This window comes from Enhydra lutris, unplaced genomic scaffold, assembly GCF_002288905.1.
Source record: "Enhydra lutris kenyoni isolate GAN:26980312 unplaced genomic scaffold, ASM228890v2 scaffoldscaffold11, whole genome shotgun sequence".
Classification (NCBI taxonomy): Eukaryota; Metazoa; Chordata; class Mammalia; order Carnivora; family Mustelidae; genus Enhydra; species Enhydra lutris.
The window spans coordinates 19,731,002-19,745,831 of NW_019154095.1; the positions used below are offsets into that span (position 1 = coordinate 19,731,002).

Sequence of the window (14,830 nt, forward strand, 5' to 3'; positions counted from 1 at the left end):
CCTTTGGGTTTGGGAATAATAGTCAGAGAGAGAATAGGAGTAAAAGAACCCCTGTGGGTTGTGGTTGGGCAGAAAAAGGCAATTCCATGTAAAGGAGGGTACAATTAAGACAGACTGTTCCATCACTCCTTACAAGTTGAAGGTCTTCTCCTAGCAGCAATTCTGCATTTTGTTTGCACAAGGAAAGGGATCCTTAAAAATAATAGGCAGAATCCCTGTTTTACTTATAAGGGATTTTAAGATAAAGAAATGTAAATAACGGTTTTCATACATAACATCATTTGGGGTAGAAGAACTGGGAACTGTTAAGTTATGTAGAGTGTGTGTATTTGCGGGGGTGAGAGAGAGGGATACACACACACACATACATGCACACGCACATGGAGAGAGAGAAAAACTAACTGATTGAGAGAGAAAATACCAAACAAGGAAACTTAAAACTTTGTCCCATGGCCAAAGAAGTTAAACCTCTGGAAGAAACGGAAATCTCAGGTTAGTGTTTGAGAGACTTGATGAAAGTCATCAAAGTAATGAGCATCATGAAAATAACACTTCAGGTAGTATTAAAAGAAGTATTTTCCTCAGAGGTTCAAAACACTGGTTTACCTGTCACAACATTAATTTCACAACGTGAGGTGAAGCCAGAGATGTGGACTTGGTACCTCTCTCCATTTTGCAGTGGAGGGTGGGGTGTTATGATAGATAATAAAGACTGTATCTGGTGTTTAGCTGGATAACTCACAGCTTTTATTTAGCCTGGGGTTGGTAGGAAGGTGGGGCACAGAGAAGTCTGAGGAGAAGGAGGACAGTAAGTGCTCTTGAGATCTGGATGTGCACCAAATTGCTCTCCACCTGACAAACAATGATTGAGCTCTGAGCCATGTGCCAAGTACAGGGGAGGCATGAAAAGGGTCCAAGTCTCCAATCACCAGTCAGTTGCGGTAGCCAAAATTCTTTCTTCTCAAGTTTAGTACCTTGATTTTCTACTGTGTGAATTACCTAATAGGTCATACTCACCTTAGGAAAACTGGGCAATATAAAGAATTTCTTTCTTCGGTGGACAGGGAACAAGTAAAATCCTCTCTGCTGTTAGAGCTGTGGAAATGTTTAACTTCTATCACATACAAAAAGTAACTATTTTTCTTTAAGTGTTTTTCATTTGATGCTACATTTTTTACCCCATATACATTATGTATGTGTGTGTGTGTACACATACACACAAACATACAAATGAAAGACAGGCAGCAACTTTTTAGGGATAATATCCTCATTCTAGGAGGTCAACAGCTGTCAAAATCTCATCATTTATGAAAAAATAAGGAGAATCCTGGGAAGCAGGAATGTTTGATTTAGTCTTACTCTCGAGTTTAAACACTAAACCACAAAATATTTTTGTGTGTCTTTAATAAGACATTATTTGTGGAACCTTTCCACTTGTGACAATGGATTTGTCAAATAAGACAACAATGAAGGATCTACTTTTTTTTTTAAAGGCCAACAAGTTATAGTTAATTATAGTAGATTTTATATTCTACTATCTTGTTTCTTAAATTTTCTCTGGCTAATTGCAAACTGTTAACACTAGATAATACAGCTTAAAAAAACTTACTGGAATATAGGATTTCTTTAAGGTATCATATTTATTTGAAAGCCGTAATAAAATGGCTAAATTTAAAAATATTTTGCTCTCCCTCCTCTGCTTTATGATTCAACTTGACATTGTTTACCCTGACCTGTATTGGGCAATATTGTTTTGTTTAACAAAGAGAAAGAGTTCCATGAGCATTTAGGACAACCTTACAGCCTACGAAGGGATATAACTAGCATGTTATCTTCATAATCTGTTATCACAATCACGACCCTTACATTTCCCCCTCTTCAAGTCATGTCAAGACTATCACGTGAAAGTCAAAGGACCTTTTTATTGAGAACACACAGCACAGAAATCTGTTGACACTTGGAGGCCACTTGTAATATTTGTAACAATTTGGAACTCCACCCAGAATATGAAAAGCAACAGGGTTAACCAAAAAGGTTAAAAAAATACCATCTCTGACCCATTCACGTAGATGACCCAAATACAGAGACTTACAGAGCACCCAAGGGGGAGCCATGAAACAGGACTAGGATGCCTTTCCTGAATTCAGAGAGATTATTTTATCACAAGATGCTATTTTATATTAATTTATATTCTTGATACCAGGATCAGGCATAAGTTGTTTCTTTTACTGTACCCCTTAAAACACTGTTGGCCGTTTGGTTGCTGTCACATGAGCCCTACTAAGTCTGAATCGCACCACTGTATTTATGTTTTATTGTATTTCAAACGCCTGCCTCTAGCATACCTGACGCCCTCTTGGAACTCAGAGCAGCTCCAGGCTGCAAGAGGAAATGCCAGCAGGCTTTCACTGGGTAGAGCAGATTACTCCACTGACACACAGCCTTTCCAGGCCCCTCTCCAGCAGAGACCAGGCCACCTGGGGCCAGAGCAGCCCCACTTCGGAACCTCGCCGGCACAACAGACCTTGCAGCTTCTGCCTGCAGCTGCTCATCACCACTGATTCCCTGACACTCAAAAGGACCTTGCTTTTCTTTTCAAGGTTAAAAAACCCCACACCCCTCATAAACCTTATCTAGAAATAATCAGATCAGAAACCAGAGAGGCATTAGAAAAAAAAAAAAAATTCCAGAAACGTTAAATACCAGAGGAAGGGAGATGGAAAGCATTGCCATGACGGCGATGAACTTTATCCAGCCGATGAGATCATTAATTATCCGAGTTAATATCTGCGTCTGTGAGCTGAATTGTTTTCCTTTTAATACCTCTCGTCCCTCCCTCCCCTTCGCGCCCCTCACCTGCCAGCCTTCTGTCTCTGGTGTTTTTCCAAATAACATCCAGGGCTCTGGCGGTGGAGTCTCGGATGTGATCGCTAAAGGACCTCCGGAGAGGGGCTCTCAGGGACCGAGCCATCACGTGGGCCTCGGAGTCCCCCATCCAGGCGCAATGGACTTCAGCGCAGCCCCGGCGCCGCGACCATGCTGGCCTCCTCCCGCTGCAGATTGTCCTTCGCTGGCTGCGGACTGGGGCTCCGCGGGGCGGCGGGGCTGCGTGCGCGCCGGGCCCGGGGGCGAGCCGCGAGCGAGCCCTGCGCCCTCAGGATCCCGGCATTGCGGCTCGCACTGCGGCCCGGGAAGCGCCGACTGCAGGCGGCCTCCTGGATGGCCGCCAAGCGCGCGCGGCTGCCACATCTGGAAAGGCTTACAAATGAGCCCGCGACACACTCGCGCAGCGCTCGGGCTGCCTTCGTGGCTATGGCGATGATTCTAGCTCCCTGTGTAATCCAATAACTTGACTTGGTACAAGCTCGGCCGTTCGTCTAGTTAATAACTTGTCTCCTTCCCTGGCAATCCAGGTTAACCTTGTGCTTTTGAAGGAAAGGCAGAGCAGGGGGCAAAAAAGTGAGGGAGGGAGACAAGGAGGGGTGGCAGGTAGGGTTCTCTTCAACTTTCAAGGTAAATTCTCATTCACAGTTGCATTTGATTAACTCACTTGTGTTTTATTAAGTCATGGTTTGGGATTAGGCTGTTTATGACACAGAAGGTTCAAACTTTAGTTGTGGGTGAGGGAAGGAAGATACGGCTGGAGGAGCAACTTGCAGGAGAACCTAGGATTCTCTCTAGGACGTGGATACTTGAGTTTTAAAGGAAACACTAATCACCTCTTCATATTTCCCTTCTAACTATGCTCCTACTTATTTTTAAGTGGTTTAATCAAATAATTCTAGGTTTTGCCTCTAAATAAGGTTCAAATGTCCCCTGGTTTTGAGAATCTTTTAATTCCAAGTAAGCAAACTTCATCATTATAATTGTACATCAAAACCTCTCTCCTGAAGAGTAAAAGAACTGCCAAGCACCATGAAATCAAAATACGGGCCAACTGCTTCTTCAACAAGATCTGTTCTTGAGTTTCTAAAATGCCAAATAACTCTATTTCTTTGCCAATGAATTTGGCTGATTTTCTGCTTTTTAATGCAGTATTAATCCTCTCCTCTTTCACTCTCCCTTAAATGCCATCTTCTAACTTTCAAGGTTTGGCATGGAGGCTTACTATTGGCATCACACTAGTATCTAAAGGCCAGTTCATAACCTTTGTGAAATTAGAAAATGCTGTAAAAGCACTTTGTAAATTGCAAGATTACCATGAGAATGTTAATTATTATCATAATTATTCTTATACATGAAATCCTTTTCAACCCACACTGATCTCCCTTCCTAGTCCCCAAATACGTACAGCATGCCACCTCTTTCCCAACAACTTTGACAACTTGGTTATACAAGGGGTAGCGAGACTGTGCTCATGAGTTATAACTAACACTTGTGGCACTACTTATTAGTAACCCGCATGTCTTCAATCATACTGTTCCCAAGTTGTTAAAGTCCATGAGTCTCTTCAGCTGAGAATGTGCATCTCGATATTGTCTTCCTTGCCTTATCACTGGGCTGGGCACAGATCAGGAGACAAGTACTAACTGCTGAGGCATGTGGACCTTTGTGCCCCGTGGGAGCCAATTCCGAGGGAAACTTCATTAAAAAAAGTCTCAAAAAATTTGATTGCCCAATACATGGCTCCATTTTAAAACAAAGTACTGGAAGTCCGTGTGTGTGTGTGTGCGTGGATGTGTGTGTGTGTGTGCGTGGGCGCATGGATGTGTTTCTCCTTCAAAGAGGTCTGTGCACCTTGAAACAGGTTGACTCATTTCTGGTCAGGTTGAACAGGGCAGGTATGTTTGTAGAGGAACAGTATGAAGTAATCATAGCATAAGTAGCGAACCACACTCTGTGCTAGGCGCGGGGAAGTTGAGGATGAATAAGACATCGACTCAGTCTTTGAGCAGAAATCCCACTGACCACAAATCATTTCAAAATAGTGTCATAAATTCTATGACAGAAGCATGTACCAAGCATTATGGTAGCACAAAGAAGGAAAAGGAAGCCTGGATTCCTAACTCCTCTTAAGCACTGACCTCACCTAAATTTCCATTCAAGATTTATGACCTACAACCATTCCCAGCACAAATATCAACAGCTGATTGTATGATTCATGCAAAGTCACTGACTGTAACAGCATGAAGCTTTCCTGTACCGATACACAGAACGGGAAACAGCATTTATGGAGTACCTACGACATACCAAAACTCTTCTAGCACTGTAGATAGACAGACCCACATATGTACACCCCTAATAGGAATTATTATCTCCTCTTTAGAGATGAGGAAGCTGGAGCACAGAGAGAAGAGATTTGAGAAAGGAGATAATAAATGCCAGACCTAGGATTCATACCCAGAGCTGTCTGTATTCAAAGCTCATTAGCCGGGGCACCTGGGTGGCTCAGTGGGTTAAGCCTCTGCCTTCGGCTTAGGTCATGATCCCAGGGTCCTGGGATAGAGCCTCGCATCGGGCTCTCTGTTCGGCAGGTATCCTGCTTCCCCCTCTCTCTCTGCCTGCCTCTCTGCCTACTTGTGATCTCTGTCTGTCAAATAAATGAATAAAATCTTAAAAAAAAAAAAAGCTCATTAGCCTTCCAATCAACTTGACTGCTCATAAATTAATGACAGTGATAATGACCCATTAGGGTTTATCTAGGCTCAGCTGATACTAAGCTATAGGCCAAAACTCTTTAATCGTAGCCAAATAAAATCACCACTGATGGTGATGGGCTCATGGTATGAAAGAAGCGTGAGTCTCAGAGGGGTTTTAGATGACCCCAGCTATGAAAATTGAAGTGCAGTGAGCCAAGAGAACAAAGGCCTAGTCAACACTGTGCTTAATGATAGGACACTCTGGTCTGATTTAGTGTTCTAAAACATCCTCCTTCTCCTCCGTGACATGCTCTTTCAAAGACAATACTCCTAGTACTTCACTGTAGCTCATCTCAGCAGGTATTACAAAAGCCTACTTATTCTAAGCACAGGTTCCATTTGGTAGACCAGTCCATAGACCTAACCTAAGAGGTATATGGAAACTTACCATCATAAATATAACTCTTACTGACAGACTATTGGAGCAGGGGAGCACACCTATGTTTTCAAGCAAGGTGGACTTTAATTATTGATTTTACTATATTCCAAAATAGAGCTGGCAATTTTACCCCTCATTTCTAAAAACTCATTAAATTCAAATTTCATTGTGAAGATATTTCAACTCCTTGTAAATGAGTCTCACCCACATATCATAGGTATGATGTAAAAACTAATACACTGTCAATTTTAAATTGTTTTTATTTTTTTGCTTTCTGGCTGTATTTATTGGCCATTAAAAGAAATGTTCCATGCAGAAAAAGTGTTTTTCAAAATTCACCATTTATAGAATAATTCCTCGAGTTTTATTTCCATGAATTTAAAATAATCCAAGTCTCTTTTCACTGAGAGGTGAGGACAGTATACCATAATTAATGTTATCTCAGCTTGGCAGATGGGGAAAGTGGGAATATGAGAAGTTTATTGATTTTTTTAAAGATCCTGCTGGGAATTATAAGAGAAATGAAGATAGCAATACTATGCTTTGATTGCTTTTCAGTTCCTTTTTCTTGTGATAAAGGGCTAGTTTCAGCTATTGGTGGAGCTGCTCTCTGACCTGGGGGACTCCTGTTTGTATATTAATCTAGAGACTCTTCTCAAGTATGTCCCTAATATTTTCCATGTAAGAAAACCATTCCATTTTAGTAATGTATTACAGATTTTATTTAGTTTTGTCTAATTTGTAATTTTCGTCTTTTCACTATAAATAAAATTTTAATTTTATAGTGTTTCTAGGTCCCATATGCTTTGATCTAATGTTAGGGACACCTTCTCTTCCAAGCCCGTGTCGCACAAATCCACTTTGATCTAGTGGCACTCTTATTTGGTGATGAAACTCATTTAAGCCTCCTTTGGAGTAATTAGAACATTAGGATTAACCAAAGTGCTAGTAGGTTCTTTCAAAATAGTATGAGTAATGATGGGAAATGAAATGTTTATTAAGAGTCAATGTCATGCTTAGATCTGGGTCTTTGGAACAGGAAGGAAATTATTAAAACTCCATTTGGTTAAGCCCTGGTGAGAGACCTAGCCCCTGCAACAGGACAACAGGTTAAGTGAAAGACAGTGGCTATCTGCAACAATAGGTCTGCTTAAGGGCTGTACTTTCATCAAAGGACTTCTCCATTATATTTCTACATCTCCAAAAGCCCATGACAAAATTTGTAGTATGACGCTTCTGTGACTCTGAGGACAATTTTCTGTCTCTCCCCCCCAACCCCCTGCAATGAAGAATGCCTAGCATATAGGTTACATGCTGCTAATCTCTGTTTTCACTTTGGTTTTTCTTTATTTAGCATGACCATCTTGAATACATTTGCTCGATGCAAGTGGCAATTTTATTTGCCCCTACAATTGGAACCATAAGGATTACATTCAGTTTGGTTGAGAATCTTCTTTGTGATAAATTGTTAAATATTTTCAACCGTAGGGTTCAAGGCAAAGTTGTTTACACTATCAGTTAGGTATCTATTGATGCTCGATAGACCAATAGACCACAAGGACAATTTTCTTCAAATTGGTGATCTCCCACCTGAGGGCAGACGAGAGTCTCCTTGGAAGGCGAGAAGAAAATCTTAGAATCTATGTCTATTTAGATAGCTCTTGGAGTTTTTCTATTTTTTTAATATACAGACATGCAAGTACAATGATTTATGGATAAAATTTATAAATAAATGTATATATTGGGGTTCTATGCTCAGAAACTCATGAGAGTTAGTGATCAAAGATGTTCAGAGACTATTTCTCTACAACTCCTGATATATACACCAAAATCACACTATCTTTCAGGGCAAAATCAATTTGTTGAGGGAATACTGTTGAATAATAAGCATTTTTCTTTCCTCATTTATCACAAGAAGTGTGATAAGTGTGATCACTTCTTGTGATAAATGAGGAAAGTAAAAAATAAGAAGTGAATATGAGGAAAGAAAAATGTTCTTTTCTTCCTGACACAATAATACCTTCTTTCCTTTTTAACTACTGAATCTCATTACTAACTGCTTTCTGAAACAAAGTTCTTCACTTGGGCTGACCTAGCCTTTGAGAAAAGAAACTGCTCTATACTGAATGTTTGTGTTCTCCTCCAAATTCATATGTTGAAACCTAATCCCCAATGTGATGGTATTAGAAAGTGGGGTCTTGGAGAAATGATTAGGTCATGAAAGTTGAGCCATCATGAAAGAGATAAGTTCCCTATAAAAGAGAACTTGGGATCTCCTTGCCCCATCTCCATGTGAGAGCTCAGCAAAAAGATGAGGGTCTATGAACCAGGAAGTAGGTCCTCACCAGACACGAAATATGCTGGCACCTTGATCAACCTCACAGACTCTGGATTGTGAGAAAAACATCTCTGTTGTTTACAAGTCACCCAGTCTATGGGATTCTGCTAAGTCAGACCAAATAGACTAAGTCAGAGACAGACTGCATTTGAGTCCTGCCCCTTGACAGCTTTGTGATCTTAGGACAGCATTTTCACAATTGCTATAAAGGGGATTGATTAGATCCTTGATTCTGGTACAGAAGGGGAGATGGAAGTAAAGCATACAGAATCCAACAGGATGGGGCCTGTCCTCCGGAAGTGGAACAGAAAGGTTAAACAATTCTACTGGGATAGGTGGTCTCATTCCTCTTCTAAAAAGTATCTTCACAGAATCTAAGCTATTAGTAAATTAATTGGCCATTTTTATACTTTCCTCAAGCTATTTTCAAGTTGCTTTGAATACGTTTCTTTGGAGTTGTTCATTTGTTTGTTTTGGTTCACTTCTCTCTCAATTATTTCCTTTCCATTTTTTGTTGACTAGTTCACTCTAGTTTTCTATACTAGTAATTTTGGCAGAAAGACAGGAAAGAAAAAGTACTAGAGAATGGGAAGAGTGTCCCAGAATTTTTTTTTTAGTAATGATTTCAGATTTTTTTCGTGTCATGATTTCAGAAGGTTAAAATATTTTTAATTCTATAGAAAAATCAATAAGGATGCATCAGCAATAGTAGTGCTAAAGAAATAATACATCTATAATTTATATTGCCTTAACAGAGGATAGACTATATATTGGTAAAATAAATTTTAGACATAGTTAAAACTTAAGGAGGAAATTTAACAAGGAAATGTCCTTGCTCTTACTCTTCATCTTCTCTTATATCTTCTATTCTTCCTTTTGTCATTTTATCCTCCTATTGTTTATTCTTCATGGTATAAAATTTCAGTATATTATGAATTAAAGGAGTCCAACATTATAACATAGAATTACAGTGATGTAATTTCTCTGCTTACTAAGACTTAAGGGTATATTATGACTATTTGAATTACTTTTAAATTGCATTTATTTCCATTCATACTAGTTTTATATGTATCTTTACGTTGACATTGGAACCAAAAAAAAATCAACCTCTTGCTGATTCTGAATAAAAGACTTCTTCTGAGAAACAAAAATATTCAAATGCTTTGTTTTACCTTCATGTAAACTCACTGCCACAAGTCTCTATAAAGAGCTAAATGTTGATTATCTTTTGGATCTTAACATTTATCAATAACCTCTAATAAAATGCTATACTAATAGTAAAATCAAAAAAAGCAATCTGGGATAATGGTATACTTGAGCATATGCGTTCAGGGATAATTTTGAAGTCGGTCCAAACAGGAACAAAAATATTTTTCTATGTTAATATAGCCTATTGATTATACCTTTCTAACCATATTAATAAATAATTAATATTATTAATTAATTACTATTATAAATAAATAAATGTTATTTATTAACAGGACCTCAAACACACTGCCAATACCAACAGGTTTGAATGTTTTCACAAAAAGGTAGTTTATAGGTTGCCTTAGCTCCTGTTCACAAAGGGATCCTGAAGATATACTGCCACTCCTGCCACGCATGCACAAAATATAAAATAATATTTTTCAGAAACTGCATAATAGGTAAAGCAGGACTGTGATTTCTGAAAGAGAGTTTTAAAAAAACAAAACAAAACGAGCTCTACCATGTTTCCGGCTTACTGCCTGGGGGTATTTTCTGGCCACAGAGTAGAGAGAGAAAAACCAAACATAACCTGAGAATCTTTTTTTAAAAGATTTTTAAACTTTATTTATTTGACAGACAGAGATCACAAGTAGGCAGAGAGGCAGGCAGAGAGAGAAGGAGGGGAAGCAGGCTCCCCGCTAAGCAGAGAGCCTGATACAGGGCTCAACCCCAGGACCCTGGGATCATGACCTGAGCTGAAGGCAGCGGCTGAGCTGAGCCACTGAGCCACCCAGGTGCCCCATAATCTGAGAATCTTGAGGTGACAGACATTAGAGTTTATGGAGACTGAGGCAGTTAGAGTTTGCAAGTCAGAGTACCAAAAAAAAGAGAGCAACACTGTGAGATCTGCATATTTGCAGAGAAGTCTCCCAAGCCTTTATCTGAATACTCATCTGTACAGATGTAGAAGGAACTTTCCCAAACTTGGGGAAAAAATACTGGAAGTCAATAGGCAGATAACATCCTGGAGCTCACACAGGGCTGGGATTAGTTTCTATTTCCACCTGTCAGCATGATGAGACCTCATGTAATAAGCAGCCTTGGGTAGAATCCCTAGAAGGGTCATGCCTTAGTAGGGGGACTAAATTAGTTTTAGGATAATGGCTGCTCTGAACCTGCCAGCAGAAGAAAGGAAAAAAATAAATATAAGAGCAGAAATAATTGAAAATGAACATAAACAACAGAAGTTAAAAGACTGTTCTTTGGAAAGATCAATGAAGTTGATTAATCTCTAGTCAGATTAACTAGAAATAAAAAGTGAGTTTAAGGGACACATGGGTGGCTCAGTTGGTTAAGCATCTGCCTTTGGCTCAGGCCATATGTCTCTCTCATTGAACTCCTTGCTCAGCGGGGAGCCTGATTCTCCCTTGGCTTATGGCTCCCGCTGCTTTGCATGCTCTCTCACTCTCTGACAAATAAATGAATAAGATCTTTAAAAAAAAAGTGAATTTAATAGGATCGAAGGTTAATATAAAAAAATCAATTATATTTGCATATACTATCAATGAACAATTAGTAAGTCTCATTTATAACATGATAAAAAAGTATGAAAATACTTAGAGAAAATACTGGTAACAAATATGTATACCATATACTGAATGCTTTATAAAACATTACTAAGAGAAATTAAGTACCTAAATAAATAGAGACATATACCATGTTCATGGAATTGCATACTCAATACTGTCAGGATATTAATTCTCCCATACTAATTTATAAAATCAATATGAATCAAAATTCTAGAAATTCTTTTCTTTTTTTAACTGACAAGTTAATTCTAAAATTCATATGGAAATACAAAGGACCTAAATAAAGCAAAATTTTTTTGAAAAAGAGGTGCAATATTAAGGATTTATACTTCCTGACATCAAGACTTATAAATCTATAGTTATCAAAATAGGATGATACTGATTTAAGGATAGGCATATAGAACAATGGAACAGAAGAAAGATTTTGGAAATAGGTCCATACAACATGTTCAGCTGATTTTCGATAAAGATGCCAAGGTAAATCAATGGAGAAAAATAATCTTTTCAACAAATGGTACTGGGACAATTGGATGCCATATGGAAAAAAATGAACCTCAACCCTTACCTCAAGTGTTAAACAAACATTAACTCTAAATGGACCATGAACCATAGTACAAATTTAGGAGTAAAACTATAAGGCTTGTACAAGAAACTCTGTAACCTTAAGTTAGGCAAAGCTTCCTTAGGATCCAATTAAGCATCAGTCATTAAACAATGGATAAATTGGAACAAAAAAATTCCTTTGTCCTCTTAAAAATACTGCAAAGAAAAGAAAAATTCAAGTCACTGACTAGGACAAAATACTTACAAAGCATATATCCAGAATATATAAAGAGCCCTATAATTCAATGTAACAAAAAGACAAATAACCAGATTATAACAAATGGGCAAAAATTTTGAAATGACACTTTGCAAAAGAAGGTATATGAATGGCTAACAAGTACAAGAAGCTATCCAATCTCAGTCATTAGGAAAATGCAAATTAAAATCATACTGAGTTACCATTACACACTAAAATTAAAAAGACTAACCATGTCAAGTGTTGGGTAGGATGTTGGAAAACTGGAATTTTTATATATTGCTGGTGGGAATGTAAAATGGCCTACCCACTTTGAAAATTTGGAAGTTTCTTTTAAAAGTCAAACATACCCTTACCAACTAAATCCACTCAGGTATTACTCAAAAGAAATGATAACATATGTTTGTACAAACGCTTGTATGATAACATTGGCAGCACCTTCTTCCATTTACAGATAATTCTAAAAAAGACAAAACTGCAGTGATAAAGACTAGCTCAGTGCTCACCAAAGTCTGTGGATGAGGGTGAGGGTAGGGTGAGATTCACTGTAAGGCACATAAGTGTTATTCTAAGGGTGATGAAAAAAAAAGCAAAATGATAAATGGAAATACTTTCAACGTAAACAACAGAGTGTTAATATCTCTAGTAAAGCACTTTTACAAATAATAAAAAAGCAAAATAGAAACAAGCCAAATGAAAAAATTAATGGATTTTATGAGAAAGGATTTTACAGAACATATGGAGGTGACAGAATTGGGAAATAGAAGCTCAGGGTTCAAATTGTGGTATCACTGAAAATTCCAGGATAAAAGCAAATCACCAAAGCTCTGAATCTTTGAGAATCTGATGTAAGTCTTCACAGAGAGGTGGGGAGGAATCTGCTGCTCAGAGTGTGATTACTGGCTTGGAGTATATATGGAATGTATATATGGAAATAATATCCAAGTGCTATGTTACTGGATCAAATTATATGAGAGAGATTTATAATAAGGCACTTTAGATATTATTAATAACATTATTTGAATGGTATCATGAAAGACTCATTCTATGTTGAATAATTATTAATATAATTTCATGCAATGTTATTAGTATTACCATGTTATTAACCAAAACAATAAAAAGATTTCAACTCAATAATGATGTTACTATTGGATTCCACTATTATATTAGGATATGTTATTTGTGTGGATATATATTCCTTTCTGGGGCACCTAATGGAACCTTAAAATATGATATTTAAGTAAACAGGTATTTTGCTAACATTAGCAGAAAAAGAACATATAATTTTCTCTCTTTCTATTAAATAGGAAGCCAAAAATCTCTTCACAAATATTTTAAGCAAGGAAAAAAATAGGAAAAAAAACGAAACTCTTACTTTTGTCACTGACATAAAAAAGCTAAGTAAATACAAGTCAGAAGAAGAAAGTAAAAAAGAAAAGTTTTCAGAAAAGGAAAAATAGAATTAAGGGAGATGGAAGTCATTTGCAAAAATTATGCTGTCCAGGAAGTGGCAGTCTGCAAACTTCACCTGAAAAAAAGGAATCTGCATAGAAGGTAGAACACACTTTCTACTGAAGAAAAAAAGCAGGTGATGAAGGGCAGTGGAAATTGTTAGCAAGTGCTTCTTTTGGACAAATTCCTTTTTCTTTCCTTCCCTGCCTGGCTGCCTGGCTGCCTTCTTTCCTTCCTTCCTTCCTTTCTGCAGCGGGGAAGACCCTCATAATCCCTCATAAACAGACTAAAGAAACAGGGCACCTGCACTGCTTCCTTAATCTTGAATTGGAGACTCAGGGGGTTCTGACCCTAATTTTCCCTCACACTCACTATTGGCTTGGGCTTCTTGGTCTTTCAGACTTTTTATTTTTTAAAAGATTTTATTTATTTATCAGACAGAGAGAGAGCACAAGCAGAGGGAGCAGCAGGCAGGGAGCCCAATGCAGGACTCAATGCAGGACCCCGGGATCATGACCTGAGCCGAAGGCGGAGGCTTAACCATTTGAGCCACCCCAAGCATCCCTCTTTGAGACTTTTTAATGTGAGGCCAATGGCTCATCAGAGGCTGGATGAATGACCACAGAGGAGCATAGAAATCTAGAGGAAGCATTTAGAAATCCAGAGGAAGCATAGTAGTTGGACAGAGTAATTTTATGTCTGTTGAATCTAATGATAAAACACTTTGGCTTCTATGTTTTATGTTTTATGTCTTCCCCCCAATTTTATTTTCTAGTACTCTATTTTCATTATATTTTAAAATGGTATGTGTCAACAGAAGAGTGGGGAAAGAAAGGTCTCCGTAAACAGTTTAGGAAAACTTGCTCTAAATATATGTATAAAATATCTAGAGATCGTAATTACTTGAGTGTTTCAGTAGGTGATACTTTAGCTCCCATGTGTCTAGATGGAGAGAATAGGTAAAAACACTCTTCCATGCAGCATTTAATCAGCCTCTGAATTAAACAATTGTTGGTATTTTCACATTTCTTACTATTTGTTAATTACATGGAAGAGCAACATGGTAGGCATTCTTAATACCTCAAATTAGAAATCGGAAAAAAAATGTTTAAAGGAAATGGAAGCATTTTTGCTTTTGCAGTTTCAGGCGCAATGAGTGATTCACATCTGGCACCAAGACTATAGATCATCACCAAGATCATCAGTGATGCAAGAATGCTGCAAACTGAAATATTCAAAGAAAAACAAAGGATGGATGGTGGCAGGAAATAGAGCAGGCAAATTTGTGATTTAAGTATAAGCTATGATTACTCTAAAGTAAACCTTTTTATCAAACTAGTTTGTAGGAAATGGTTAGCATTTCTAAGGAGGATGATTTGCTCTAAAATCTGAAAACTGGAGATTGTTAGAAGAGGCTATTTTCATTAGTTCTCTAAATTCATATAT

General features: G+C 38.0%; 1 protein-coding gene across 2 annotated transcripts in view; it reads right to left on the minus strand.

Moving 5' to 3' along the window:
- Window positions 1-14,830, minus strand: part of LOC111144544 (DLC1 Rho GTPase activating protein) — a 408,863-nt gene that overhangs the window by 173,135 nt on the left and 220,898 nt on the right. The window contains exon 1 of one of the 2 annotated variants that reach the window (XM_022498871.1): window positions 2,857-2,995. The exons of the other annotated variant lie outside the window; for it this stretch is intronic. Within the exon in view, the coding sequence (XP_022354579.1) occupies window positions 2,857-2,995 (139 nt within the window). Of the gene's footprint in view, window positions 1-2,856; window positions 2,996-14,830 lie in introns of those variants that run through there. 2 annotated transcript variants of the gene reach the window in all.